This window comes from Pogonomyrmex barbatus, unplaced genomic scaffold (genome assembly GCF_055798465.1).
Source record: "Pogonomyrmex barbatus isolate J1 unplaced genomic scaffold, ASM5579846v1 scaffold2, whole genome shotgun sequence".
Taxonomy (NCBI): Eukaryota; Metazoa; Arthropoda; class Insecta; order Hymenoptera; family Formicidae; genus Pogonomyrmex; species Pogonomyrmex barbatus.
In genome coordinates this window covers 8,509,457-8,537,048 of record NW_028297116.1, presented here as the reverse complement: position 1 = coordinate 8,537,048, position 27,592 = coordinate 8,509,457, and the positions used below count along the sequence as shown (strand labels likewise).

At 36.0% G+C, this 27,592-nt stretch overlaps 5 protein-coding genes and 1 long non-coding RNA gene across 14 annotated transcripts; 4 read left to right on the top strand and 2 right to left on the bottom strand.

Moving 5' to 3' along the window:
• The first annotated feature begins 329 nt into the window (after window positions 1-329).
• Window positions 330-8,355, top strand: fliI (FLII actin remodeling protein). Of its 2 annotated transcripts, XM_011639437.3 has the most exons (22): window positions 331-878; window positions 1,149-1,259; window positions 1,369-1,607; window positions 1,707-1,868; window positions 1,949-2,169; window positions 2,241-2,457; window positions 2,570-2,811; window positions 2,902-2,990; window positions 3,070-3,140; window positions 3,244-3,490; window positions 3,624-3,809; window positions 3,955-4,269; window positions 4,421-4,593; window positions 4,665-4,791; window positions 4,879-5,001; window positions 5,075-5,278; window positions 5,362-5,483; window positions 5,552-5,803; window positions 5,879-6,008; window positions 6,212-6,394; window positions 6,501-6,614; window positions 6,749-8,355. In XM_011639437.3, exons 1-22 carry the CDS (start codon window positions 816-818, stop codon window positions 6,881-6,883), a joined length of 3,726 nt encoding a protein of 1,241 aa, XP_011637739.2. In that variant the 5' UTR covers window positions 331-815; the 3' UTR covers window positions 6,884-8,355. The 2 variants fall into 2 exon arrangements, with proteins under 2 accessions (XP_011637740.2, XP_011637739.2); XM_011639438.3 differs by lacking the exon at window positions 6,749-8,355 and having other exon boundaries at window positions 330-878; window positions 6,212-6,377.
• Window positions 7,906-9,580, bottom strand: EMRE (Essential MCU regulator). Its single transcript, XM_011639436.3, has 2 exons — window positions 9,089-9,580; window positions 7,906-8,193 (listed from the first exon to the last, which is right to left on the bottom strand). The coding sequence occupies exon 1, from the start codon at window positions 9,447-9,449 to the stop codon at window positions 9,171-9,173; it is 279 nt and encodes a 92-aa protein (XP_011637738.2). The 5' UTR covers window positions 9,450-9,580; the 3' UTR covers window positions 7,906-8,193; window positions 9,089-9,170.
• A 708-nt stretch (window positions 9,581-10,288) lies between these two features.
• Window positions 10,289-11,832, top strand: Dph5 (diphthine methyl ester synthase). 2 transcript variants are annotated; one of them, XM_089075807.1, is made up of 4 exons: window positions 10,289-10,538; window positions 10,656-10,832; window positions 11,119-11,332; window positions 11,531-11,832. In XM_089075807.1, exons 1-4 carry the CDS (start codon window positions 10,404-10,406, stop codon window positions 11,749-11,751), a joined length of 747 nt encoding a protein of 248 aa, XP_088931933.1. In that variant the 5' UTR covers window positions 10,289-10,403; the 3' UTR covers window positions 11,752-11,832. The 2 variants fall into 2 exon arrangements, with proteins under 2 accessions (XP_088931933.1, XP_088931932.1); XM_089075806.1 differs by having other exon boundaries at window positions 10,291-10,538; window positions 11,008-11,332.
• LOC148936622 (uncharacterized) lies at window positions 11,735-22,568 on the bottom strand. The gene is made up of 3 exons (XR_016138975.1): window positions 22,442-22,568; window positions 21,980-22,112; window positions 11,735-12,599 (listed from the first exon to the last, which is right to left on the bottom strand). It is a non-coding gene; the product is annotated as an uncharacterized LOC148936622 (long non-coding RNA).
• Window positions 12,287-21,719, top strand: LOC105427619 (uncharacterized). The gene is made up of 6 exons (XM_011639447.2): window positions 12,287-12,427; window positions 13,116-14,149; window positions 14,303-18,894; window positions 19,184-19,278; window positions 20,096-20,394; window positions 20,494-21,719. Exons 2-6 carry the CDS (start codon window positions 13,278-13,280, stop codon window positions 21,209-21,211), a joined length of 6,576 nt encoding a protein of 2,191 aa, XP_011637749.2. The 5' UTR covers window positions 12,287-12,427; window positions 13,116-13,277; the 3' UTR covers window positions 21,212-21,719.
• LOC105427618 (uncharacterized) lies at window positions 22,330-27,468 on the top strand. 7 transcript variants are annotated; one of them, XM_011639445.2, is made up of 3 exons: window positions 22,330-22,548; window positions 25,081-25,529; window positions 26,396-27,468. In XM_011639445.2, the coding sequence occupies exon 2, from the start codon at window positions 25,105-25,107 to the stop codon at window positions 25,459-25,461; it is 357 nt and encodes a 118-aa protein (XP_011637747.1). In that variant the 5' UTR covers window positions 22,330-22,548; window positions 25,081-25,104; the 3' UTR covers window positions 25,462-25,529; window positions 26,396-27,468. The 7 variants fall into 7 exon arrangements, with proteins under 7 accessions (XP_011637747.1, XP_011637748.1, XP_088931938.1 ...); XM_011639446.3 differs by lacking the exon at window positions 22,330-22,548 and adding an exon at window positions 23,918-24,278; XM_089075812.1 differs by lacking the exon at window positions 22,330-22,548 and adding an exon at window positions 23,918-24,290.
• Window positions 27,469-27,592: the final 124 nt, after the last annotated feature.

The window sequence follows — 27,592 nt, the reverse complement described above, 5'->3', positions numbered from 1 at the left end:
GTTAAAGTTAACTCATTTGAAATTAACTAAATTAAAAGTTATTAACTTTTTAACTTTAGTACTTAACTTTATTTTTAACTAATTAATTATTATTCAACCTTGAGTAATGTTCTATCATCTAAACATTAGTCATTTTTTATTCTTATAAATTTTCATTTGCGTTTTATTGCGAATATCAAACACTGCACATGATTTTGTCTTCTATATTCATCTTTCAGAAATACTTATCAAATTTATCCATACGTTTACACACTTACGTTTACAAAGCACGTACATACGTTTCTGTCGCGCTGAATTTTATTGGCTGGCAACCTACGACATGACCTGCACGTATGAATCTGCGCTATAACCGCATTCTTCCGCGGAGTGAATTTATTGGTTATATCGTGATACGTTTTTCACGTTAGATGCGTGATTGGTTCATTTTTTATGCATATACGCATTATATATCTATGTAAATCTATCCGAACGATCCCTAATGTCCGTACCGCGGCATCACCCGGCCGTCGTCGTCATTGCCGTGGTCGTCGTTCCAGTCGTGATGCGCGCCGAGCCGGCGTTCGAGCACGCTCGACGACCGAGGCGCTGCGACAGTTGAAGTCGACACCGAAGCGAAGCCGAATCCAGTCGCGATATCACGGCGCCGCATGGCGCGATAAGATCGCGCGGTGAATATACTGTCTGGTGATCGGCGACGAATGGACGCGGCGCGCCGTGTCCGCTGCGACACCGACACTTAACGGGGCCTGCTTCCGGGACGTACTTCTCGTGTTCCGGACGGCACATCGTCGTCGTCGTCGTCGTCGGTAAACGCGATGGCGAACACCGGGGTGCTGCCGTTTGTGCGAGGCGTGGACTTCAGCAGCAATGACTTTGGCGTGAGTACCGCCGGGAATTTTCACGGAGGTTAACCTCGCGATTAATTGCGACGTCGTGTCCTCAATAGCGATTCACGATTTATGTGTCGATTATATTTATTTGTAATTTATTTGTAATTTCATTAATCTTTAAAATAGTAATGCTTTCGTTAAGCTTAACGTACCTTTGCTCCGATATGAAATAAGATAACTGAATGACGTGACACTTTTGATCTGTCAATGTCTAGATGTTTGATAAGATTTAGTAAAGATTACCTCTGGTATTTCTAGGATGGCAAATTTCCTGAATCCATGCGTCTTATGACAGGGATACAATGGCTGAAATTGGACAAAACAAATCTGACAGAGATCCCAGAGGAGATGGGCAAATTGTTGAAATTGGTAAGATAATCATATGACTTATAGATATAGATTTTTATGAGAATAGAATTACTGCTTTATTTATAAATGATTAGAGAATTGTATATTAATAGATTTAATTATTCATCAGGAACATCTTTCACTTGTTAAAAATAAGTTGGAACGTTTATATGGAGAACTAACAGAATTAGGATGTCTCAGGACACTGAATATAAGGCATAATAATATCAAATCTAGTGGTATCCCGGCGGAATTGTTTCATTTAGAGGAATTGACAACTTTAGATTTAAGTCACAACAATTTGAAGGAGGTACCTGAAGGCCTAGAAAGAGCACGTTCCTTGCTCAATCTTAATTTAAGCCATAATCAGTAGGTATCAATCGGGTATCAATTAAATACATCGTTTATGATTACTGTGGAGAAATTATAAAAAGATCTCTGATGTTTTTTTTTTTTTTATTGTTTCAGTATCGAAACTATACCAAATACATTGTTCATTCACTTGACAGACTTATTATTCTTGGATCTTAGTCACAACAAATTAGAAACAGTGCCACCACAGACTCGACGTTTGGCTAATCTGCAGACTTTAAATTTGAATCACAATCCCTTAGGTCATTTTCAATTAAGGTAGGAAATATTTTATGTCAGTTTTTAGAAAGTCTTTTCTTTTTTCTTTAAAAAAATTCTTTATTCTCAAATTGTTTCAGACAATTGCCATCATTAATGAATTTAACAACGTTACAAATGCGGGACACACAACGAACTTTGAATAATATACCTTCTAGTCTAGAAACGTTAACTAACCTACAGGAGCTCGATTTGTCACAGAACAATTTACCTCGAGTGCCTGACGCGCTGTATTCTCTATCGAATTTGCGTCGTTTAAATCTGAGTGACAATCAAATAACGGAGTTATCAACAGCGATTGGTAAATATATGAACTTTTAATTATTTTATCTGTAATTCTTGGCACGCTAATAAAAATATGTATTTTTTTAGAACTATGGACAAGACTAGAAATTCTAAATGTATCGCGAAATAAATTAAGTGCAATACCGGCTTCTTTGTGCAAAATTTTTACGTTAAGAAGATTGTATTTAAATGATAACGAATTAGATTTTGAGGGCATACCTTCTGGAATAGGAAAGTTATCATCTTTGCAAGTTTTCTCTGCCGCTAATAATCACTTAGAAATGATACCGGAAGGATTATGCAGGTAGGAAACTATTGCTTTTTTTCTTATCTTAGTATATGAAGAATATAGAAAATCTTTTTTCTAAAAGATAATGCAAAAAAAACATATATATATATATATATTTTTTTTTTAGATGTGGCGCATTAAAGCAATTAATATTAACGTCCAACCGATTGATTACTGTGCCGGATGCTATCCATCTTCTCACCGATCTAGAACAGTTAGATTTACGAGATAATCCGAATTTGGTAATGCCACCAAAACCAACAGAAGTACAAAGGGGCTCGGGCATTGAATTTTATAATATCGACTTTTCGTTGCAACATCAGTTACGTCTTGCTGGTGCTAATGTACCAGTTCCAGTCCAAGCTGCTAGTATGTATTGTAATTATATGATAAAGTAAAATAAAAAAATCTGATATCTAAAATCTGATATCTCTACACAAATGTGTTTTCGATTAATAGACAGTAAAGATCCAATCGCACGTAAAATGAGGTTGAGAAGAAGGAGAGATCAGGAAGAAGCTGATCAAGATCAGGCCAAAATTCTTAAGGTATGCTACTAAAGAATACAACATCTATATATGAGAAAACTTATAATTATTATTATATATAACTTATGATTACTTTCAGGGCATGAAGGATATAGCGAAAGAAAAGAACAAGGATAAGGAATGCGAAGAATCGAAAGCGGAATCTCTAAAGTGAGTAAAATGTACAAGTTTTAATTGCATTATATATTGCATTTGGTTTTCAATGTCTTACATTTCTCTTGCGATTAATTAACGATTGACTTTAACTTTTTAGACCCAAGCGATGGGACGAGGCTTTAGAAAAGCCACCCTTGGATTATTCCGAGTTTTTCGATGAAGATGCAGGTCAGATACCTGGTCTATCAGTCTGGGAGATAGAGAATTTTTTGCCGAACGAAATCGAGGAGGTGGCACACGGCAAGTTTTATGAGGGCGATTGTTACATTATCTTGAAAACTGGGATAGACGAAGGTGGATCATTGACTTGGGCGATTTATTTCTGGATCGGAGAAAAAGCAACAGTACGTATACTTTCAAACCAGAGAACCAATAGAAAAAAACTAAGCTTAAATATCGTAAAATAATTTCACATTGATTATCGCGTACAATTAATTATAATTTATTATTATAATTAATTATAATTTATTTTTGTAGTTAGATAAAAGAGCATGTGCGGCAATCCACGCTGTAAATCTAAGAAATTACTTGGGTGCACAATGTCGGACAATCAGAGAAGAACAAGGGGACGAATCAGATGAGTTTTTGATGCTATTCGATTCAGGCATTACGTATATTGAAGGCGGTCGTACATCCTCTGGTTTTTACACAGTGGAAGATACAGTGAGTAACTTCTTACTTATACTATATATACTTACTACATATACTTATTATATATACTTACTATAATAACTATAATTACCATATATACTTACTTATACTATAATTTTGAAGGAATTTAAGTTACACGATTTTTTTGCTTTTCCAGCCAGCGATTACTCGTTTATACAGAGTACACGCGGCGGGAGCTTCTATACACTTGGAACCAGTCCCAGTCTGTGTCGAATCTCTGGATCCTGGTTATGTATTTGTTCTCGATACGGGGAATAAGATATTCATGTGGTATGGGAAAAAAGCGAAGAGCACATTAAAGTCAAAGGCGCGACTGATGGCAGAGAAAATTAATAAGAACGAACGGAAGAATAAAGCCGAAATTATAACTGAAGTCATGAATACCGAGTCGGAAGACTTTTTCCTACATTTAGGCGTGGAAGAACATGAGCAGAAAAATCTGCAAATTATTGTAAGTTTGTCTTCTTATTTAGCGATATTATAATAATAATACAAATATAATTCTATATTTAAGTTTAAAACTCAATTCTCTCATTTTACTTTTAATATATATAATTATTTGTCTAATCTCATTACAATTATTTCGTCGATTTTCATGATAGGAACACGTGGATCCAAATTTTGTGCCTCTTGTACCCCGATTATATCAAGTACAACTTGGAATGGGTTATTTGGAATTACCACAAGTCGAAGTTCCTCATGGAAAGTTAACGAATACCTTGCTAAACAATCGCAATGTATATATATTGGACTGTTATTTAGATGTATATGTTTGGTAAGTATGAAGAATACTTAAATTACTCTACTTAATTAATTTCATTAAGTTAATTACATGTATGACTATAGGTTTGGTAAAAAATCGACGAGATTAGTACGTGCCGCTGCGGTGAAATTATCTCAGGAATTATTTAACATGATAGAAAGGCCAGAATACGCGATGGTAACGAGATTACAAGAAGGAACTGAATCACAGGTATGTACTCCTTTAATTGAATTCATAAATTTTTGATTTGACAAATTTATCACTCACCATAAGATACTTGCTTTATACATTATGTAGATTTTCAAATCTAAATTTACTGGATGGGACGAAGTAATAGCTGTGGACTTCACTAGAACAGCTGAATCAGTTGCTAAAACTGGAGCGGATTTAACTAAATGGGCTAAGCAACAAGAAACAAAGGTATGTTATTGCATTTTTGCTCTATTATATTGTTTTTATTTAAAATATATACTTATCTTTCTCTGCCTTTTAGGCGGATTTGGCTGCTTTATTCATGCCGCGGCAACCGTTGATGTCGGCTGCTGAAGCGCATCAGCTTATGACGGAGTGGAATGATGATTTGGAGGGAATGGAAGCTTTAGTGTTGGAGGGAAAAAAATTCGTACGTTTACCGGAAGAAGAAATGGGCCATTTTTACAGCGCGGATTGTTATGTTTTCTTATGCCGATATTGGATGGTATGTAAAATCATCGATATGTTTCTATCGATATGAATCTATCAATTCACGATAAATTGTCATTATGCTTTTGATTAAACTAGCCGCTTGATATAACGGAGAATGAAGATGGTGAGGAGCAATACGAAGACGATTACCAGTGTACGGTATACTTTTGGCAGGGCAGAGATGCAGGAAACATGGGATGGCTGACATTTACATTTAGGTAAAGATTGTAGATATATTTATCCATAACATTTCGATGTCAGGTGAATCATATCTATCCTGTTTCAGTCTGCAAAAGAAATTCAAATCGCTATTCGGTGAAAACTTGGAGGTTGTAAGGACACATCAGCAACAAGAAAATTTAAAATTCATGAGCTACTTCAAGCGAAAATTCATCATTCATCAAGGCAAACGTAAACAACCGAAGACTGCGGATAATAATAAAGTGGAATTCTATCATTTACGAAGTAATGGCAGTGCCTTATGTACTCGACTTATTCAAATACCAACGGATTCGACATTACTAAATTCTGCTTTTTGGTAAGACATATTATGTCAAATGTATACAATTATATTACAAGTATAATACATCTCGTTTACTTTTTTTATTTATAGTTATCTTTTAAATGTGCCATTCAATAATTCTGATGAAGGAACCGGCATTGTATATGCGTGGATCGGGTCGAAAGCTGATCCTGAGGACGCTCGTCTAATCGCAGAAGTAGCAGAAGAAATGTTCAACAATGTGAGTTATAAATCTTTCGTATTCAGATCTCAAGAAGCATAAAACTCGATTTTCTTCAAATTATTAATTGTAAATATAAATGCTAAACGAAATATTCAAAACGATTATGTTTTTCTTCTAAGAAATAGTCTTCCTTATATATGAAAAAAAATCTGTATTTTTGTATTTCATTGATGACAATAAATATAAATAATTCGATACAGCCATGGATAAGTCTGCAAGTATTAAATGAAGGCGAGGAACCAGACAATTTTTTCTGGGTGGCGCTTGGAGGAAAGAAACCGTACGACACTGATGCAGAATATATGAATTATACAAGACTATTTAGATGTTCCAATGAGAAAGGATACTTTACAATCAGCGAAAAGTGTACCGATTTTTGTCAAGTAAATCTTCAATATAAAAAAGATATTCCTATTAATAGTAAATTTTTGATGTATCGCAATTTTTCAGATTTTTTTATGACAAATGGATAATGTTTTTTTTTTGCAGGATGATTTGGCAGATGATGATATAATGATTCTTGATAATGGAGAACAAGTATTTCTCTGGTTAGGTACTCGCTGTTCGGAAGTTGAGATCAAATTAGCCTACAAGTCAGCTCAGGTGAGTTGCATAAATTTAACTGTTATGATTCTTGAGAAAACGTTATTGTTCAAGTATTTTACAAAGCGAATTAATTCTGAGCGGTCGGGACGATATAGAATGTCGAAAAATTAATAATTTTTTTTTTTTTTCAGGTATATATTCAACACTTGCGTGTGAAGCAACCCGAGAAACCCCGTAAGTTATTTTTAACTGCCAAAGGTAAGGAGTCCAGAAGATTCACGAAATGCTTTCATGGTTGGGGTGCGCACAAAAGACCGCCGCAGTAAAATCGAATCAGTTCATTACGCTTACTGTTCGGAAATAGTTTTACACACACAGGCGGAGTGTGATACACAAGCGACAAAACATTTTTATGTAATGTGTCGCGATTCTGTCTCTCTTCGTTGCTTACTCGCGCTTCGCATATCGATCAAACGGAAGTCAATCCATCGCAATATTTTCGAATGCGCGAACGATCGATTTGGATTAGGAAATGCAATAATCGTTCACAAAATAACAACGAATCTAATTAGTAAAGTTTACATTTTCGCGTTTGCTTCTTTGCTTTTGGACTTACCGAATAATTCCTCACGGACTGCTTTCTTAATTACTACGTAATTTAATTCAGATTTCTATTTATTAGCACGGGCACTTTGACTCAGTCTTATTTTTTTTAACTCAGATGGATGCAAGTGTAAAGAGTTATTCTCTCGTATTTCCATCTATGAGTCCAGCAAGGTTCTCTGTGATGCGATTCTCTCCTATTTTACTGTGAAAAGAGACTCGTCTATTCTTAATTGTTATAATTCATATTCTGTGTGTATCCAACGAGACTTATTTATTTATTTATGCACATGTATTTCCATATTTATGAACTTTCGTACAGGTAGACTGTGTATCTTTTTATTTTTCGCAAGTTTACGTTTCTCAGATAATGTGATAGTACACATTTTTAAAAATTGTTCGATGAATTGTGATACAGATGTTTATCGTCGAATCGTAATATTAAAAAAAAGGAAGCATTTTTCTTTTCTTTTTTATAGAGAAATATCAATTCCTCTGTAAGAAGTTATAGGTCAACTGTTTGTACAGTCTTAAAAGGATTAAAATAGGATTTTTTTCACGAGTTTTAGATTCACGCTGTGCTTCTAGCAAATACCGTCGTGTCAATTTCGAGCAGACTATTGGTAATTGCATTTGAAAATTTGTGAATATTAATTGAAGACTGAAAAAAAGATACGTATAATCATAATCACATGTACACATCTGATTATAACACCGCCCGATTGTACAGATGCCATAATGAGCGTTTTTGTATTACTTACACTGTATTTAACACAATTTATTTATAGATATAATATATACACACACATATATATATATATAGATTTATAAATACATAGATTTTGTAAAACTTCTACTTAACTTTCAACAATTGTATAAATAAATATTTCTATGATAATTTACATAATCTCAGGTATTGAAGCGTATCATAAATAAGGTACCTAAATTGTGTAAAGCGAAGAGACTTGTCTTCCTCTGTTATGCGAATTTGTGTAATTACTGGTTTCGCATCACCACAGCGTTAAACTTGAATCTGTAACAAGACAATATTCTAAACAACAAGCAAAAATTGATCGAAAAATCAAAAGTCATAGTCAATCAAAATGCGAGATTATAAGTGTCAACAGTCTCATTAGAATTGACTATTAATCAATGTATTATACAAGTGTAATTAACAGTTTGTTTCACACAGTTACCGTTTGTCTTTTCAATTCATACAAACATATTATTTTCGTTATATTAAATAAATATATATATATATATATATCTATCATTGGTTCACAAAAAAAGTGACAGTGATTTTGAGATATCTGCAAAAATCAGTTTTAAAAGTGACCCTTTCTTTATCTGCAAGAACATAATTATATATTTCCCTATTATTTGATAATAATATCAACTTAGAAATTGAATTGTTTTAATCTCTATTGTACAGATAAATGATATTTTTTGAATTATGCAACTAAAAAATCATTTTTAGCGCAAAATGAATTCAAAATTTTGTACAAACTTTTCTCAATTGATTTCCTAAAAAATTAACTCTTTCGATTCATGTCACTTTTGACAAACTGATATACTTTTTCTATGTATGTATATATAAATTTAAAAGTTGAAACAGCAAATAATAATGGATACATTCAATGGAACAAAACGATCAGTGAATCAATAATTATTGGTCTTTACTGTTACATTTTTGAATCAATTATGTTGACGAGTTATTCAACTGTTGTACAATCATTGTATTTCCTGAACGTGACCAATATCAATCGATCCTGCACATATAATCACACTATAAATTAAGCCTTTTTCTAGATTCATTTCAGCTAAACTTCTTGCACAGTTACGTTGGCGAGAAAAAGAGAAAAGATGAACTGTGCAACAAGTTCAACTGAAAAGAATAGACCTATCAATTCAAGAACTTAAAAAATTACCCTCAATTAACATTAGGAGCACGTCTAGCCGGTAGAGTAATTTCAACAATCACAACAGGACAAAATTAAAATTAGCTGAACGCTAATCGTCGTCATCGTCATCGTCGTCGTCGGAGGGAACGAAGAGATCGTTCTCCTCCAGGAAGTTGGCAATGTTCTTGCTGATTGTGGCGCCGACCAGCAGACCGAATATCACGCTGGTGACGACACCCAGAAAACTGAATGGCGTTCTCTTCGGTTCGGGTAGAATCGCCCCGGACGGCGTGGTTATCGTCGTTCGGAGAAACGGCTTTGATATCACTTTTGTCTTCTTAACAATAGTTCCTCCGCGGAACAACGACGACATTCGGTGCAACAGCATCCTCCGTCCGCGAGAAGTTTATTTTCGCACAATTTCGCACACTTCTTTCTCGGAATTTCCGAGCCGGTAGAATCTAGCAGAATTAGCCCATCTGTGACGGAATACGGAATGCTATATTCAGCATGGTTAGCGCGGTATCACTTCGGAAAGATTTAAAAGTCCCTTGACGGTATTTCCCCGATTCGTCAGTTGATAAGTTCCACTGATAACAAATCAGCTAATAATGATAAAATACTGAGAGATAATTATCATTATTAACACATTAAGTAATACTTGTAGACTAATAAATTTGATAAATATGCAATATTTATTGTTGTTTTATAGCAAGAAAAATTAGATTAGATTCTGCACATAATGTAATGGAGGGATAGAAATAGGAATTAGAAACAAAAATAAATTATTAACTTTATATATATATATATATTTTTTAAATTAAGCAGATATATATCTCATATTTATTTATGCCCATTTTGCATTGTTTAATCTCTATTAATTAATTTTATTTCTAAAATTTAATATTTATTCTTTCTTTATTGTTTCTAATTCCTAATCCTGTTCCTTTATTATGCGCAGGATAAAAAATATATACAATTAGAAATTTGTAGCAAATGATTATGTAGATTAAATTAATCATCGATTAAGTTAATTTTAATTTGAGTTCGGATGATAGAAGATATATCAAATTTTGTTTTATATAAAGATATATATTTTAAAGTCCAATTTTTTAATCCAATTTTTTCTTTGCATGAAAGGAATTCGATATTTCGAACACAGAATGCTCCGAACACAACGATACTGATAGGGATTTTATAGTTAGTTCACATTGGCAATACTGAAATTTCAGAATTTACATTGGTCAGACGAATCTTCGGCGCAACATGATACAGAACCTAAAAGATGCATGTTTTGCAGGGTTAGGATAACGAACGTGGACGTCAGCTCCGAGCAGAAATCATGTTTTATGTGATAGGATTAGGACTGGGTGATGCCAAGGACATCACTGTCAAAGGGCTTGAAATTATTAGGAAATGTGATCGCGTGTATCTGGAATCTTATACCTCTGTTTTGACGGTACAACAAGAAATCTTGGTTTGTATTACATTCAAAACGTCGAAAATAACATACAATTTAATTCTCATTTTCGCCTAGCATAATATGTATTTCGCGCATTTTTAATTTAACAATATATCAGATGTCATTTTTTAGGAAGAGTTCTATGGATGTTCCTTGATCGCAGCTGACCGGGAGCTTGTAGAGAGTGGCGCGGATGAGATATTGCCAAAAAAAGAGGACGAAGACGTCGCCTTTCTAGTCGTAGGAGATCCTTTCGGAGCTACCACGCATACAGATCTAGTTCTGCGTGCAAAGGAAAAAAATATACAGGTGGGAAGCATTAGCAATGTCTATTAGAATCATTTCTTAACAACAACAAAGTTATATTTTTAAAAAATACATGTGCATACACACATACACACACACACACACACACACATATATATATATATATATATATTTATTTATTTATTATGAAGATTATTAAAGAATATGTGCCTTTCAGGTAAAAGTAATACATAATTCGTCAATATTAACTGCAATCGGTTGTTGTGGTTTGCAACTATATTCATATGGGGAGATTGTTTCAATTCCATACTGGACTGACACTTGGCAGCCGGACAGCTTTTATGAGAAGATAGCTTCCAATAGACAGAGAGGATTACATACACTTTGTCTTTTAGACATCAAAGTTAAAGAACCTACTTTAGAAAGCATCACAAAGAAGAAAAAGGAATATATGCCTCCAAGATTTATGAACGTTAACGAGGCTGCTAGTCAACTGATAGCGATACTTGATAATAAGATTCAGAATGGCCACAAAGATCTCGGTTGGTGACAACAAATAATTTTATCAAGAAAATATAATAATTGCATGACATTTATACAATTATATAATAAAAAATATAAAAAATAGTAATTATATAAATTGTTATAATTTAATAATTTTTAATAATATTTTAATAATAATAATATATTAATTATAATATATTAATATTAATTTATTTTTGGATTTTTGCGTCTGATAGCATTTACGCAACAAAGTTTAGCAGTGGGCTTAGCGCGAGTGAGCTGCGAGGATCAGCATATTATCGCTTGTTCTCTACAAGATATGACACATGTGGATCTAGGACCGCCATTACACTGCCTTGTTATACCAGCTGAAAAGCTCCATCCTCTAGAATTGGAATTTTTAATACAATATGCCCTTGACAAGAATCAATTTCAAGAAATGACACAACAAACATGATCTTTTTTATTCAAGAATAGAATAAATTCTATTTTTTTGTACAGCTATTTGAAAATAAATTAATTGTATTAAACTGTTAAACATATCACAATTATACATAACACGTATATTTATCCTAAACGCAAAATATTTGTATAATACTTGTATTTTTGAATTATTGACGCTGATTTATTTATTTTACTTCTCGTAGAAATTTAAATCTGTTTATGTACAAAATTAATATTTCTTTAAAAAAAATTATAAATTTTATATCTGTTTTCGACATAATCTGTTTTCTACGTTGAATATTTTTGTAGGTTTTATAATTCAGAAATCCATAATAATTTCCATCGCATGAAACTTGCATGAGCACTGCCACGATTGTATTATTAAACATTCAATACTTCCAACTATGTAACGGGTGACCGATTGCAATTGAATTATATTGTTTCGCGAGACTGTCACGAAAAATAGGAGACTAATGGCCGCGCATTATTATTCTATTCTCTTTGACTCGGCTCCATATTCTAAACCGTGTATAATTCTGCAGTAGAGTCACGTGGCCGTGCGTCAGAACAAACTAATCAATGGACAAACATCGACCATCGCGCCGACGAGGCTGGTGATTCAGTTGTGCCACGGGGGTGCACACGATCGGTGGTAGCAACCTTTCTGATTTCCTTCTCTTCTGCAGCAGGTACATTCAATTTCTAGAACGCGGAAAAAGTAGCGATATCCGCGTTCACGACATTGCTCCAATTTATGTTCTTGCACTTTGGCAGGTATACGAAATTATATGAGCACCATCATCCAGAGGAATGCACCTTGGAATGCACTTTGATATGCATACACGCGTACTGTAACCATTTCTGCAAAAAATATACATTATGATTAATTATAATAATTTTCTTACAATTATTGTGTTTGTTGAAGATATATGAAATATGTCTTTGGTACGAAAGCAAGCGAATGCATTTTGTTATACAGAATATAACCAAATCACAAAGCACTAGATGTGATCAAAAATAGAAAATGCAATTCCAAGTAAAAGAAAAAATATATGTTTAAAAATGTTTCGTTAAAAAGTTGCAGCCAATAAACTATTGAAGCTATATTTTTCAGAGAAATAAAGATTTAAAATTTAACGAACACAGCACAGATGCACTAAACAATTAATATTTTTTCACACATTCTAAAAATTGCAATGTATATTCTTTCTAACTTTCTTGCACATAGAAAGAAAATCTATCTTAGAAAATTAAGATTTTAGAATTAAAGAAAATTTCAGAGGCAAATATTTCGTCGACTGTTAAAAAATCAAGAGTTATTGCATTTTAATACGCAGGCTTTAAAATAATTTTAATTTTTCTCTCTTAAATATCTAGAAAGCGAATGCAAGTATCACATTGGAAAAGTTTTTTGAAAAAGAAGAAACTATTTTCCGTGATGTATCTACCTGACACGTCGAAATAAAGGAATGCTGCGAAGTTAAAGTACTAGTATAGAAAGAATATCGCAAGTATTATGAAACATAACAAAGTGGCACGATGCTAAGTCCGACTCGGCCAATCGATCGTTCCGGTCTGCATCCTGGCACAGGATACCTCATCGCGCCGCAGGTACCCCATGGTCTTGCGGCGGTGGTCGAAGGTCTCACGAGGGAAGTCCTGCGTCATCGTCCAGAGGACATATACGTTTTTGCAGCCCGTCACTTTGAGAAGCTCCTGAAGCTGCGAGAGGAGTATCATGCGGAGGAATATAATGATCGAGCGTTCAGTCATGAATTCAGTTACGATTTTAATTTGTGGCCCACCAAAGAGACCAAACATATCAGAAAACTTTCGAATGGTGGTTGGTCCCTGGAGAGGGAAATCGAAATTCTCGAAAAACGCGGACGATTATCCGCTGACGTCGAGGAAAGCCCAGAAGACGTCTCTACCGACAGAGAAAGTCGGAAAGCAAAGCAGACATCCTCGAGAAATCTCGCGACCACGAAAAAAACTTTGAAGAAATCGAAAGACAATGAGACGACGTCGGACGCTCGCGCGACGAGAATCATCTCGCAGATGACCGGTCTTCATGGTCCCGGTAAAAATATCCAGACCAAGGATATCAAGCAAGAACTCAGGAAGAATAAATTGAGCGGTGAAAAATCGAAAGCAACCGACAGTATAGAGAAAGGAATTCGAGGTGATAGACGATCCAGGACGAGAGTTTCTAAGACAGATAAAGGTTCTGAAGAGAAGATCGAACGTACTACGACGACGACGACGACGACGACGACGACGGCGACGACGACGACGACGACAAGTTCGAGTAGAACTTCTGCACGAAGATCCCTGAAGAAGGTGCGCCGAATTGAGACCGAATCCGAGACCGAGACGGAGCGTGAAATCGCGGTCAATGGATTTGAGAATAGGTATAATAAATATTATATAAATAGATACAATAAAATTATTATTATGATAATTTTTTTTATAATTATCTTGCTACTTATGATACAATTTTGATAAACTTTGATCAATTTTATATAATAAGATGTTTGTCTGATTTTTCTTCTTTTAATTGTTAGACATACAAGAGCGAGCATTAAAAATGACAGTACGAGCCGCGAGACAATTGCTCAAACCGGAAATAAAAAAAGAAGACAGGAAGCGCAGTTCTCCGAACATTCCTCCGAGAGGAAAGTATCGTCGAGAGCTCTCAGCATGGATCGCATCAGAGCGTACGTATTACGTAAATTTGCGAGCACCGCAAGTTTGGAAGTGCTGCGATCACCTACGTACGTGGAGCAGGTGCAGGAGGTGATCGATCGTGCGGCGCCGATCATCAAAAAGAAGCTGGAGGAGATCGGGAAACCTCGAGGGAAGCGTTCGAGGTCAATCGATCTCGCTTGGAACGAGGAATCGCTTCGTCGACACGTTCGAGACGAAAGAAGACGCGGCGAGGAAGAGGAAAGCGAAAGGGAAAAGGGTGAAAACAGACTGGAGCGGAAAGAGAAGAAAGAAGAGATGGAAGGCACTCTCAAAAGAGAGGAAACTATTCCGGAATGCGTAGAAAGAGAGAAGAAAAAATCAAGGAGGCGCAGCGTGGGATCAGGTAAAAGATCGAGGAGACGTGAAAGCGGTGACTTCGGGGTCGTCGATCAAGTCGACGACAATTCGAAGCATAGCGATAAATTGGAGCACGAATCCGTTGCAGCACGCGATACTTTGGAGGCTAGACTGACTGCTACACAGAACATTCTGGAAGGTATCTCGAAGTCGACGTCCGAATTGGGTGGTGGTCGTAAGAGCGATTCTGCCGGAAGTGAATCATCGGAATTGGAGATCTCTGATCACGTGAACATCGTTTCCCTGCCGGTCGTGAGACCGCCGTCCTCCAGAAGTACTAGGAGTGCTGTTAAAAATGGTTCAGACAACCTTACGCTGCCACCTATTTCACCGGAAGCTCCCAAGTCGACGAAGAAGAAAGACGAGTTGTCCTTGCCAATTCTGTCAACGGTGGCCACCAACGGCAATCATTCCGCCAAGAAACAGCAGGAGGACATTTCGAGAGATGCGGAAGAAGCCTCTACGATGCATGACATTACGAGTGATATAGAAGATATAGCAGTCCTTCCTGAAAACGGTCACGAAGATGTGATCGCAGACATAGAACAGAATCCTAACGATGAACAATATTTGACGTCAGACGTGAGATTAATCGAAGAACATGGAAAAGATGAAGATAAAGTTTTTCGGGAAGATATCTCTGTAAAACTTGATAAGAAACGCAGAAGTCTCGAGGAATTTGAGGAATTGGAACAATTGGAGGAAGGAAGAAGATTGGAAGTCTTCAGAGATAGCTTAAACGTCACACCGGAAATGCTGGATGTACCGCTAAGGCCAGACTCGTTGGAGCCCGATGAGGATGAAGGCAAACTTCAAAATGGAAACGCGGATCTTGCACGAGAAAACACGGTCGATAGGTTAAAAGATAAGTTGATCGAGATCGAGATGGCGGAACGAAATATTGAGAAAGCATTGGCTTGCCAACAAGTCGTGACGTGTGACACTGGCGAAATGACGAGCCAAGTGGAAAAGTCGATGACTGACGGGAAGATAAATGAAGCGGGAGAGCGGACTAATGAGGCGGAAGAGACTATGAATGAGACAGAAAAGTCAACAGGCGCGGGAAAAATATCGATAAATAAAGACGATGAAGAAAAGAACAACGAAGAGAAAAGAAAATCGAATGATGTAGAAGAGATAAAAGATATAGAGGAAAATAAAACAGAAAATTTAAATATAGAAAAAAAATTAACAAATAAAACAGAACAAGTAGAGAGAGAAATATTAAAGAACGAAGTAAAAACAGCAAGTGATCAAACAGAGACGATGACAAAAGCAATAGAAAACGTAATAAAATCGGAAGACGAGAGATCGACTGACAAAATTGAAAAATCGACGAACGGAAAATTGCCAAACGGTATAGAAGAATTAGCAGTTGAAGTTCAAGTCGAAAATCTACAATCTATAAATTCAAGATCACATGACAAAGTTTCTCAGGTCACTGAAACGGTTGAAACAGATGGTGCAACGAACAAAGAATCAAAGAATAAAGCAGAAGATGCGGCAAATGGAGAAAGCACAAGCTCCGGGAATGTTACAATGCTCAATAGCGAAATCTCAATAACAAATCTTCCGAAAGAAAATGCTAAGATGAAGGCGCGAAAAAAACGCGATATTGACAAATTACCAGTGACGACACCGCTCTCTTTAGAAGTTCCGTTCTCTTATATTCTCAGTGAAGGTTCTCCCTGCGAAATTCCTGATTCCGTGACGACCGTGATTATCCCAGACAGACCGTGTCCTTCTCCTGTTATTTTAGAGGAAGAGAATTTATTTGATACAACAAAGAATCGAAGAGATGAATCAATCACACGCTTCGACATGGCTAAGGAAACCTCCAATGATGAAAGACAAGAAGAGAATCAGCATGAATGTGGCATGGAAGCTTTCGGAGAATATATTCGACCGGATGCCACCGGTCTATCCATTGATACCGATTTTATGCGTAATGTAAAAGAACTAAAACTAAATCAGGATATAATCCATCAGAACTTGGACGGAATCAAGGAAGAAGGTGAAGAGGAAGAAGAAAAAGAAGACAATGAGAAAACAAAAGTAGAAGATTATCAAGAGAAGAAAGATAATAAAGAAGCAGAGGAAGAAATGAAGACACATGCAACACTGGAAGATATCGTGGAAGAGAGTGAAGAAACTAATATAAAGGCGGTTGAATCTAAGGAAATTTCTGAGGAAATTTCTTCTTCTCGCATTCTTGAGAATGAATCTATGCCCAATAATAAGGATTTAATTGTCAGTTCTGATGTGACAGACGAAGGAAAAACAGATGTCGTAGTAGATTTGAGAAACACGCTGGAGAATTCATCGGAAGAGAGCGGAAGTACGCAGGAGACTCATACAACTACGTCGAGCGACTTAAAAGAGAGTACCGCCAGCAACGAATCGATCGAGAGTCCGAGTTTGAGTAGACCAGTAGTACCGGAGTTAAATCTGGATTCGCTCCAGGATAATACGGTGTCGTCTTTCAAGATGACGGCAAATGAAACGGAGAAGGAGGACAACAGCAGTCTTAGGGAAAGCGATGCCACAACGTCCTTGATCGAACCGTTGACTTCGGATGAGAGATTGATGAATCAATTGATCTTAGCCGATCACGAAGAAGAAGTTGTCGCTGAAAAATTGACAGAAAGAGATCTGCAGTCAGAAGTTCCCGAGGCTGACCAATTATATCAAGCGGAACATGCGGAATATAAATTGCTAGAAAAGGATCCGTTGTCTACGGAAATTAATTTGGAAGATGAAGCAAAATCTCAGGGGGACAATATTGATTTGAAAGCTTTATCAGAAAATATTGTACAAGCTGATCTGGAGAAAACAGAGGGAGAAGAATTAGGCAGCGAGGAAGAGATCGCGAAAGAATTGATAAGCTTATTGGATAAGGATATGAAACTTCGCGCTGAAGAATCAGATTTGCAGAAGGAATCTAAAGATAGTGAAGTATCTGAGAGAAGTAATTTAGGTATAGATGGCAAGTCTAATCAGCCATTTTCGGCATCTATTCATTCAACTTCAGCTGAACAAGAAGAGAAAAAACATGAAAACTTTTTATCTGAAATAGATGAAGTTACAAGGACTGAAATGATTAGCAAATTATCAGATGATGATTCAGATATCGGGCAGGATAATAACAAGAATAAAGATATGACAATAGATAGAGAAACTGAAGAAATACAATCAGAAATGCCAAAGGAAGAATTCACAAAGAGTTTACAGGTCGCACCTCTAGCACAATTTGAACAAGATGAATTGTTAGATGAAAATAGTAAAGTTGAGATAATTGATGAAAGAATTACAGTAAAAAGAGAGCTTAATGCAAATGACATCAATATTCAGGAAAAATTTGACGATAAACAAATAAGTTTCGAGAATGCTAATGAGAGCCAAAGCAGTGAACATAAAATCGAAGAAGTGAATCAAAAATGGATAGAAAATGAACAAGAAGAGAAATCTCCAAGTCAAGAGAAACGCGAGCAAGAAAAATTAGAAATACACGAAGAATGCAAGCAAGAAAAATTAGACGTTCAAGAAGAAAAATTAAAAATTCAAGAGAAAGATGATCGAGGAAATATAAGGGTGAAGGAAGAAATTGTAGAGACGAGAACACTGCCTTTAGAAGTAACAGAATCAGAAAAAGACTTGATGAAGGAAAAAGACTCCATGAAAAATGATGATGGACACGAAGAGATTAGATCAAATACACATAACGAATCCATCACTGACGATCAAACAGAAAAAGATATGAAAAATGAGGAGAAAGAGAAAATTGAAGATCTCTCAATGAAAATAGAAAGTGTCCATGGGCCAATTACAAACGCAATATCGGAACAATCAACGGAAGATCATCCTTCTTTTAAAAATTGGACCGTAGGAACGAAATCATCGACCGTAGAAACAGTGATCGAAGCTTTCGGTTCTGATACAAGTGCAGATGAGAAGATGGAGGTTGCTGCTGATGCACCAGAAATCATCGCGGATGAATCGCTTATTCGGGAGAAAGACGATTTCTATTCGGCAGTTGTAAAAATCCAGGCTTGTAAGTAAAACGTATTTCGATAAAATTACATCACAAATTGATTCTTTAATTATGCCGCGTTGGCAGTGTAGATAACTGACCATTGACTTTCTTATCTTTTATTTACGCTTAAATAATATAATAAAACCAGAAAGAAGCAGGAAAGTTCATTTAAGTTCATGGATAAATAGCATTGCAATGCCATTAACTCCGAGATTAGAAAGTGAGGCAATATTATTTCAACACACTCATGATATAATATAAAGAATGATAATAAGTGCATGACAATAACAACGATTATTTTTGGAAGGTATTCGAGGATTTTTAGCGCGTCGCCGCATGCGCCAAACTTTGAACTCAAAACTCGTTTTGGATGACACTTCTTCGACGCAAAAAATAACTACGGTAAGTATATAATTATTATAATAAATATTAAATTTAATTTCATATTTATTAGAATATTTATTAAATTTAATTTTAATAAATTAATATTGATTCCTTAAAAAAATAATTACAAATTAACATTATCAAGGATAATTTAATTTAATAATATTGATTTATAATATTATATTTGATAAAAATAATTAAACGTTATTGTCGTCTATAAAAAATTAAAATAAAAAATTGTTACATAAAAATTAATAAAATTGTACAATATATAAAGTCTAACAAAATAAAATATTTTTAAATGAATATCATTATCGTATTCTAAATAATAAACTTTATTCACGGCCATTCAATGTGTTGAAATTGATCTTGGAATCGAGTCCATCGGTTTTTCTCTGTTTTGCGGAGTCGAACAGCTGGATGCAATATTTCGCACGCCACGCCCGCCGGAAGTTTATTACGTAAAAGAGGAAACGACGGGTCACTGCTAAACGTCAGCGTTTTCGGGATTGCAACAGGCGGTTTGGCATTTGGCAGTAACCGGCTTGGCAGATAGACCCGAGTTTTGGTCCCTTAAAATAATTGTTTCTCAAATCAGGATTGACGTCTCCAACGATTTTATAAACATCGTTTTCTCTCAGATTTCCTTAAAAATTTCATATCCTAAAATAAAATTTGTTTACACTTGTTAATTATTTTATACTTCTTTATTATATATACTTCTTTAATAGTTGATATTTTTCTTTAATTCCTTTAAATAATTAATACATTTTTCTTTTTTAAACATGAGTGGAATATAATATAATTAAACTTCATGGATTATCACAACCTTTAGAGCGATCGTCTGGTCGTGCCTCAGGATACTTCAAATCTGAGAGAAGCCAGACGTCTTCGACGAGAAGAAGCTCTGAAGAACACGACACTCTCATTGGAAAATGCCTTCGCAACGGGTCGACTTCAACATACCGGGGAGTTTCACGATTCTGTACCGCTGCCTCTTTTCGATCTGACAACAACCAATAAAACTAATTCAATCACACCGAACGAATGTTCCAGTGAAGAAATTGAAAAGGATGTGAAAGACGTTGATCAACCTGATATTGCAAAGTCTAATGTCGATCAGAACGAATCTACGTAAGTAATCATTCGTTAAAGAGATTAACAATGTATTTAACTATTTGTTGCCTAGCATCTTGAATTAAAATTACAAATATCTTTTTCTGCTTTTCACAGTCGCAATGACGAACATGGGGCGAGCTTTCATAAAAACAACACTTTTATTGATCCCACCATTCCAATCATGATGCATCTGCTAGCGGATGCGTCCCGCCATTTCACAGTCCGCCAGAATTCTCATTCTGATTTTAATGCGAATACTGAAGGAGCAAAATCTGTGGAACCGACCGTGGACATCCTGATGCTGGGCTATCCGAGAAATGACGAGAACCAATACCTGAACTTTATAACCAGCGTTGAGGACCTGGGCTCCAATATGGATTCTTTAACTATGAACAATATGATGAAGAGCACAAAAAATACCGACGACGCTCATCCCTCGACGATTTCCGGTGAGGGTAGCCTCAGAGAGCCTTTGGCTCTTCCAGGAATTTCTCAGGGCATCGTGATCGAAGAGGTGACCAGCTTAGACGATTTCCCATCGGAATCGACGAAACTGTCAACCGTACCGAAGACCTCGCTGGATACAAATAGCTCGATGCAGTCCGAAGAATGTGCCGTCGAGGACGCAAAGAATAATTTAGGGATGCCGCTGAGGACCACGGATGCAGTGGAAGATGTGAAACAAACAGACCAAGAAGCCGAAGAACAAAAGTCCGATCTTGGCAACATCGGAGAGAACAATTTGCTTAATGAGGATACAAATGAAAAATCTAATGAAATCTGCTGCGACAGCGGTGAACACGTGGAAAAAGAGAAGAACGATAAGATATGAATCACAAATCCGTGGAAATGTATGGGCTGATGACGTAGAGTAGAAGTTGCGGTCTATGTGATTAATTAGTTCCTTCGATTAGGATCGTCGCTTGTGTGTGAGATAATGATTATAATTTCATTGCACATTATTTTAGTATATTTTTATAGAGACACTTGTACTTTATATTATTTTTAAGATTGTATTTTTCGTTTTATATTATTTTCTAACTTGTAGGATTTGTAGGAAATGCTTGATTTTCAATTCGGTTATATAGAAATAGATAAATGATACGAGAAGGATATCTTTCAGGAATAGCATTAAAATATAAACGAATAAAATCATGGTACATAACTTATTGTTAATTATTAATTTATATATGTAGGAAATGCAATATGAATTCTGGAATCACAACTTTGCTACACGATACAAGCGAACGATCTCTTCCTGCTTTTTATATTAGTCTGATGATATATTGTATATCTTTGTATATGCAAAGTATAGCAAATAAATTGCATATATAAGATAATTTGTTTTTACTTTAAAATACTTGGTACAAAATAATGTTTAACGATTTAAATCTATTAAATTAAATCAATGAAATAGATTAATGGCTCATGAATTAACTGCTGTAAATTAATTGCAATGCAAAATTCGAATATGAATTCATATAGAAATAATTTCTTGTTTTTGTATTTTCTAACATTCCCCGTATTGTCATTTGATCCCGACATTGAAAAAGTCGCACGAAAGTGAAAGCATGAAAGTGAGAACTGAAAATTTCATTACCATTAAGTTTTATAGTAGCCTCTATATATGATTGGTTGCTAATTGCATCCGTATATAATAATCAAAAAGCTCTAAAATTGGACCGACAATGTTTTGCATTTGGATCACGCGGAATGCAAGCTCGTATACGGACCTTGGTACATATTTTTAGTGCCACGATCTAGAATGAGAGAGAGAAAGAGAGAGAGAGAGAGAGAGAGAGAGAGAGAGAGAGAGAGAGAGAGAAACGGACGGCGATCAGCATCGTGGTCGTTGCGAGCGTCCAGTGAGCGGGGATCCAAGGTAAGAGCACGATGTCGTAATGACGTCATCGGGCGTCGCGACGACGGTATCGTCGTCGTCGCTGCCACTCGCTGCAAATCGCGCGTAGGCATCACCGTGACTTGTCGTCCGTTTCTCCGTTCTCTCTCTCTCTCTCTCTCTCTCTCTCTCTCTCTCTCTCTCTCTCTCTCTCTCACACACCCTTTTTTTTGTGGTGATCATCAGCTTCGAGAATCAATCACGCTCGCCGATAGTCGCGAGCGATCCGCTGCTGCAGTTTTGTCACGTACGTCCGGTATCTCCGAAAGGTAAGCGAAATCAGAGAGAACGAGTGCAGCTGCGGGCCACGCGGACAGATAGCCTCATTCCGAGAAAATTGTTAGGAAGATATCTGGATCGTATAACATTCTCTTGGTCTCCATCTTTCTTATTTATTTTTAAAGTTTCTTTGTGTACCTTAAAATAAATGGCATGGCCTTCAAATAACCACGAAATCGCCTTTAATGAAAAACCGTAATTGACGAAAGCAACTTCTTTTCAGAGAGCACTTTTAGTTTATTAATAGTAGATGCAAGTGTCACTTCATCGCCTATACGGCATTGGAATTTATAAGCGATTTACAAGCGACAATGAATTTTATACTTTTATAAAATTGTAGTTTTAAAATATTATTTCTATCGGAAAAACTTACATTGATTAAAATGACATTGCAACCTCTCGCGTAACAAGAGGTAACATTGCATCTACTTTTCTACCTTAAAACACGTACAAAATCACCGTGTAATTTTAATTTGTATACTTAATATCAATATAATCATTGCAATATAATCTAAAAATAATTTAAAAGATAATAATAATTACTAACAAATATTAATGTATAATTCGCAAAATGTTCTTTGAATGAATGGTGAACGGAGAACGAGATCTATGAGCGGGATTGTTATCGATGTTCGAGCCAGTCGATTGGACGATGCGTATCGTTCGAGCGAGTATATTTTCGTGATGATGAGCATTGGAAAAGAGTTATGCGCGAATACACGAGCGAAATCAAACGGCGGACGCAAACAAATTGGAATGTTCTTGGTCGCACGCGCGCGCCGGCCTTTCGTCGACACTCTCGCGAGCATCAATCATCAATCAGCGTATATTGGCCTCAGGACGACGAATTTACTGTGACGCACATGTCGACCGCACTCACGAGACTGAAATTAATGCTGTCCCGGGCGATGTATTACGAACACTTTGCGAGCTCCCCAATACAGCGTTCCCCTGACACGACGCGATCAATCAAGCCGCAAGTGGAAGAATAAATGTCCGATTCGGTATTCAAACGAGTGTATTATACAGTCTTCTAAATTAAGTCGTTTACATTATATTTCTGAATGAACGCTAGGAAACAAAAATAAAAAATGAAAATCGTGCCGTAATAATTGGATAATTATCTGCGTAAAATTTAATTTCTCTTCACGTAATGTAAAGAGAAATTTTCAATAAATCTCGCAATTTTTTATTCCATTACAAAAATGAAATATATATATATATATATATATATATATATATATAAAATGGAATATATAAAATAAAAAAGAAAATGCATATAAATGCAATATGTATTTTGAATAAAAAAATTAGTGTACCATTTGGTGCGCGGTTCAGTTGCGATTGTCCTCGAGTTACATTCTTTCTTCAGTCTTCCTGTAAGGCAAATAAAATCCGGCGCGGTCTCGCATTTTTAGCTTTATTTAAAAACATGCGAAGGTCGTTTCCGCGACTATCGGACGATCGGTGCTCACCCTCTGCCAACTTTGTACGAAATTAACTATCCTCGGATGCGTGAAATAAGACATGAAGGCGATCGACGGTTTCGGAGAACCGCACGACTCTCGCAGTCGGGTTATCATTGCAGAACGCATGCGTGATAGATCCATCCTTCGTACGAGGCGGATAAGCGCGCACCTCTTTGTCGCATCCGTTGCGCGTCAGTTTCCCATTTCGCTTCTGGCCAGGAGGACGCGCGATAAGGAGATCGCGATCGGAAGTGAGCGCAAAAGTGCGAGAACGAGCAATCGTGAGATAGAGCTTCCTCTCACCGAGATTGATTCCTCGAAGAAGAGATAAGAAGGTCGCGATCGGAAGAACAGTCAGATCTGTTCCGCTTTCTCGGATCGACATTTATGAATCCCCGTAAAGAGATCCGAAATCTATTGGAATTTGTTTTTATAAATATTTCCTACGACTCGCTTCGTCTTCTCTGATCGATCACGATCGACACTGCGATCTCCCGTGGGCGAAATAATCAAACTGAAGGTTTCTTTCCAAAGAATTTTTATAAAGAAAGAAGATCTCTTTTTTTCTCTAGTATCGATATTTATAGATGATCGAAAGGATCCTGAGTAGTTGTTCGTTCCATTTTCGTTGGCGGGATCATAAATAATCGAGGGATTATACCGCTCACAACATTACCTCGTTTCCTTGAAATAAATCTTTCTAAAAAAATAATTTAGGGAAGCTTCACCTCTCTTCTGGTTGTTTTCCAGAATACAGTTCCGACAAATTGCCAGAAGAACTCTCGAATAGATCTCTCCTCTCGAGAACGATCTTTACAAATAATCAGGAATAACTTGAAATTCTTTTCGTTTCTGGAGTCGATTTTTGTAAATAAGCTGAAGGTACGCGAACCTCCAGAAACGGCTTTTGTAAGCAATCCGGGAAAACGCCGAGTCTCCGCGGAGTCGGAAGCCTCTTGAAAACAATTTTTGGAAGACTTGGACCGAACGAATTTCAATCCCCGAGACGCGGAGCTTAGCGTGACCGGCTCAGAAACTTCGTTCATGTCGCAGACTCCGAAGGAGGAGGCCGACGCGATGAAGGCCAACACGGCGGCGACGAAAATCCAGGCCAACTTTCGCGGGTACCGCGTGCGCAAGCAGCTGAAGGAATCTACGCAGCGTCGTCGTCAGCAGCAACAGCAGCAGAATCAGCAGGATCAGCAGCAGGACCAACAGCGGCAGCAGGAGCACTCGAAACCAAAGGAACATCTGCTGAAGAGACAAAGCACTCGGGAGGCGCTCGAGGAGAAATCGGCGACGAAAATCCAGGCGGGAATTCGTGGCTTCCTGGTGCGGAAGAGGCAGCAGGCCGTTCAGGCAGCGGCAACAAGGATCCAGGCTGGCTTCCGTGGCTTCAGGACGCGGAAGTTGCTGAAGCAGAACGGCCAATAGGCTGTATCTTATGGTGTCTGGTCTGGTGTCGAAGGAGAGGCGACGTGGGACGTCGATGTGTGCGAGAGGTGCTCCTCGTTTATGTCTCGTGATTGCACTGATGTAAATTAAGGGCTATTACGTACGAGATCGTGCATCTGTCGTGGAGTTAAAGTTGTGGGAGATGTGATAATTACTTTGATATATATTTTTAATCTGCTTTTTCCCCTATTTTAACATAATTATACATGGCTATTAAATATGTAAATTTTTTAATAAATCTGGAATGTCTAATTTTCTTTAATTTGTATATTGCTAACAAATAAGTATTTCAAAATAAATTGTTTCAAAATATATGCTTTTGCGAAATTGTTTAACATAATTTAATTTATATTAAGAAATGCATATCACATTTGAAGATTGATATATTATGAAATATATACTTTGTTATATATCTAATACATAATGATAGAGAACAACGAAAAATTATTAAAATTTACCCGAAGCTTACCCGGCGAAAAGTAAGAATAGATTTTTTTTTTCTCTCTACTTGCTTCGACGATGTATTTTAAAATAATCACAGGACATTTGTACGCCATAATGGGCATTATCTTCTCTTATTCCGACATTGCGTGTTCCGACAATAGCGAGAATTTTTCAGGAAATATAAAAGCATTATTTTCCAGACTCTGTCTCTGAAACATAATAACTCGTGATGATCGTGACGATTGCGTGCTAATATTAATCGGCACTCATTAACTGCAGAAAGAAAATGTAAACAACTGCAACATGTGTCCGCAACATCTCGTCGCTTTTACAAGCGGTTTAAATATAACGTCGAGCTCGCGCCTCGAGCCCTTGACCCTTAAATTCTCCCTAGCACTAAATTCTTTGGCACGTGTCTCGACCTTCCCGGATATACTTATTTTAATACTATGTATCGTTTTGTTTTCAGCATTTTGTGGGTTCTTTTGCGACTTGGACGAAACCTTGCAATTGTATCGGAGACACAGAAGAAAACGATGCGTGCGCACGTGCGATTTCATTTAAGTTAATTACATTGTTTCATGATAATCGTGTATTTTTGGACTGCGAATTCGTTAATCTCGTCGAAAGTCATTTCGAAAATTAAGTAATAATTAGCGAAATGTTTTACAATAATCTTAACTATTTATCTCTTTATTTCGTTTTTTTCATAATGATTTTTCTATACGATAGCAGTAACAATAAAGAATAATAATAATGAAAAAAGAAAGCAATGATCAAAGTATGATTTGAAGATAACAAGGAAATTTATATATATTCATATATATAACATATGATAGAAGTTAGTAAATAATTATAATATAAATTTCTTGATACTCTACTTTCTTGTTATTTCATCATTTTTTTATATAATATAATTAATACGTTAATTATATTATATAAAATTTTATTAATTACATTATTTTTTATATAATGTAATTAATACGTTGATTATAAATTCATGAATTTATTGTGAATTAGTATTAAAAACTTCTGTATTGTAATTTCATATCCATGCAATTTTGTTGATAAATAATACTTGAGTAAGACACAATAATAATGAGTAGGACATAAAGATGTACATATAAAATATTATATATTTTTTGTTGTTATACTTGCGTATATATTTCATAATATCTATTCGATTTTATAAATAATAAATTTTTAATCTTTATAAGAATGATTTTAATATTTAATATATTGATATAACTAAAGAGCAGATCTATGTTGGAATCCATTTTAGTAAATATATTTTTTATTATTCGGTGAGTATTTGTTAAGTAATTGCAAACGAGATTATTTTATACTTATGTATGTATGTAAATTTAATACATTATCCGATGAGTAAGACAGTTCATTCGATGAGTAAGACATTCCGGTACTTCTGGATGGCAGCACTTGATTATAGAAAAGGCATGCTTTAATGTGTACAAGATACTATAGACGCTTCAATTTATCATAAATTCAACATTAATTTGTTTAAACAAAAAAAAAAAAACAAAACTCAAAGTAAATTTAAACAAGTATATTTAAACGAGAATGAAAGAGATCAAATTTAGAAAAATGCGGTAGAACGCTTTCATTCGTAAGAGTTACTTTCGTTTATCGTCGCGCAAACAAATCATTT

Excerpts from the sequence above, each read along its gene's own strand:
- LOC105427618 (XM_089075810.1), top strand. The coding sequence starts at position 25,072 with ATGTCGCAGACTCCGAAGGAGGAGGCCGACGCGATGAAGGCCAACACG.
- fliI (XM_011639437.3), top strand. The coding sequence starts at position 816 with ATGGCGAACACCGGGGTGCTGCCGTTTGTGCGAGGCGTGGACTTCAGC. Across the intron at positions 1,260-1,368 it reads TGGGCAAATTGTTGAAATTG|GAACATCTTTCACTTGTTAA; the intron begins GTAAGATAATCA and ends ATTATTCATCAG. Across the intron at positions 2,812-2,901 it reads AGTTCCAGTCCAAGCTGCTA|ACAGTAAAGATCCAATCGCA; the intron begins GTATGTATTGTA and ends TTCGATTAATAG.
- EMRE (XM_011639436.3), bottom strand. The coding sequence starts at position 9,449 with ATGCTGTTGCACCGAATGTCGTCGTTGTTCCGCGGAGGAACTATTGTT.
- Dph5 (XM_089075806.1), top strand. The coding sequence starts at position 10,404 with ATGTTTTATGTGATAGGATTAGGACTGGGTGATGCCAAGGACATCACT. Across the intron at positions 10,833-11,007 it reads CAAAGGAAAAAAATATACAG|GTAAAAGTAATACATAATTC; the intron begins GTGGGAAGCATT and ends TGTGCCTTTCAG. Across the intron at positions 11,333-11,530 it reads GAATGGCCACAAAGATCTCG|CATTTACGCAACAAAGTTTA; the intron begins GTTGGTGACAAC and ends TGCGTCTGATAG.
- LOC105427619 (XM_011639447.2), top strand. The coding sequence starts at position 13,278 with ATGCTAAGTCCGACTCGGCCAATCGATCGTTCCGGTCTGCATCCTGGC. Across the intron at positions 19,279-20,095 it reads CGACGCAAAAAATAACTACG|AGCGATCGTCTGGTCGTGCC; the intron begins GTAAGTATATAA and ends CACAACCTTTAG. Across the intron at positions 20,395-20,493 it reads GTCGATCAGAACGAATCTAC|TCGCAATGACGAACATGGGG; the intron begins GTAAGTAATCAT and ends TGCTTTTCACAG.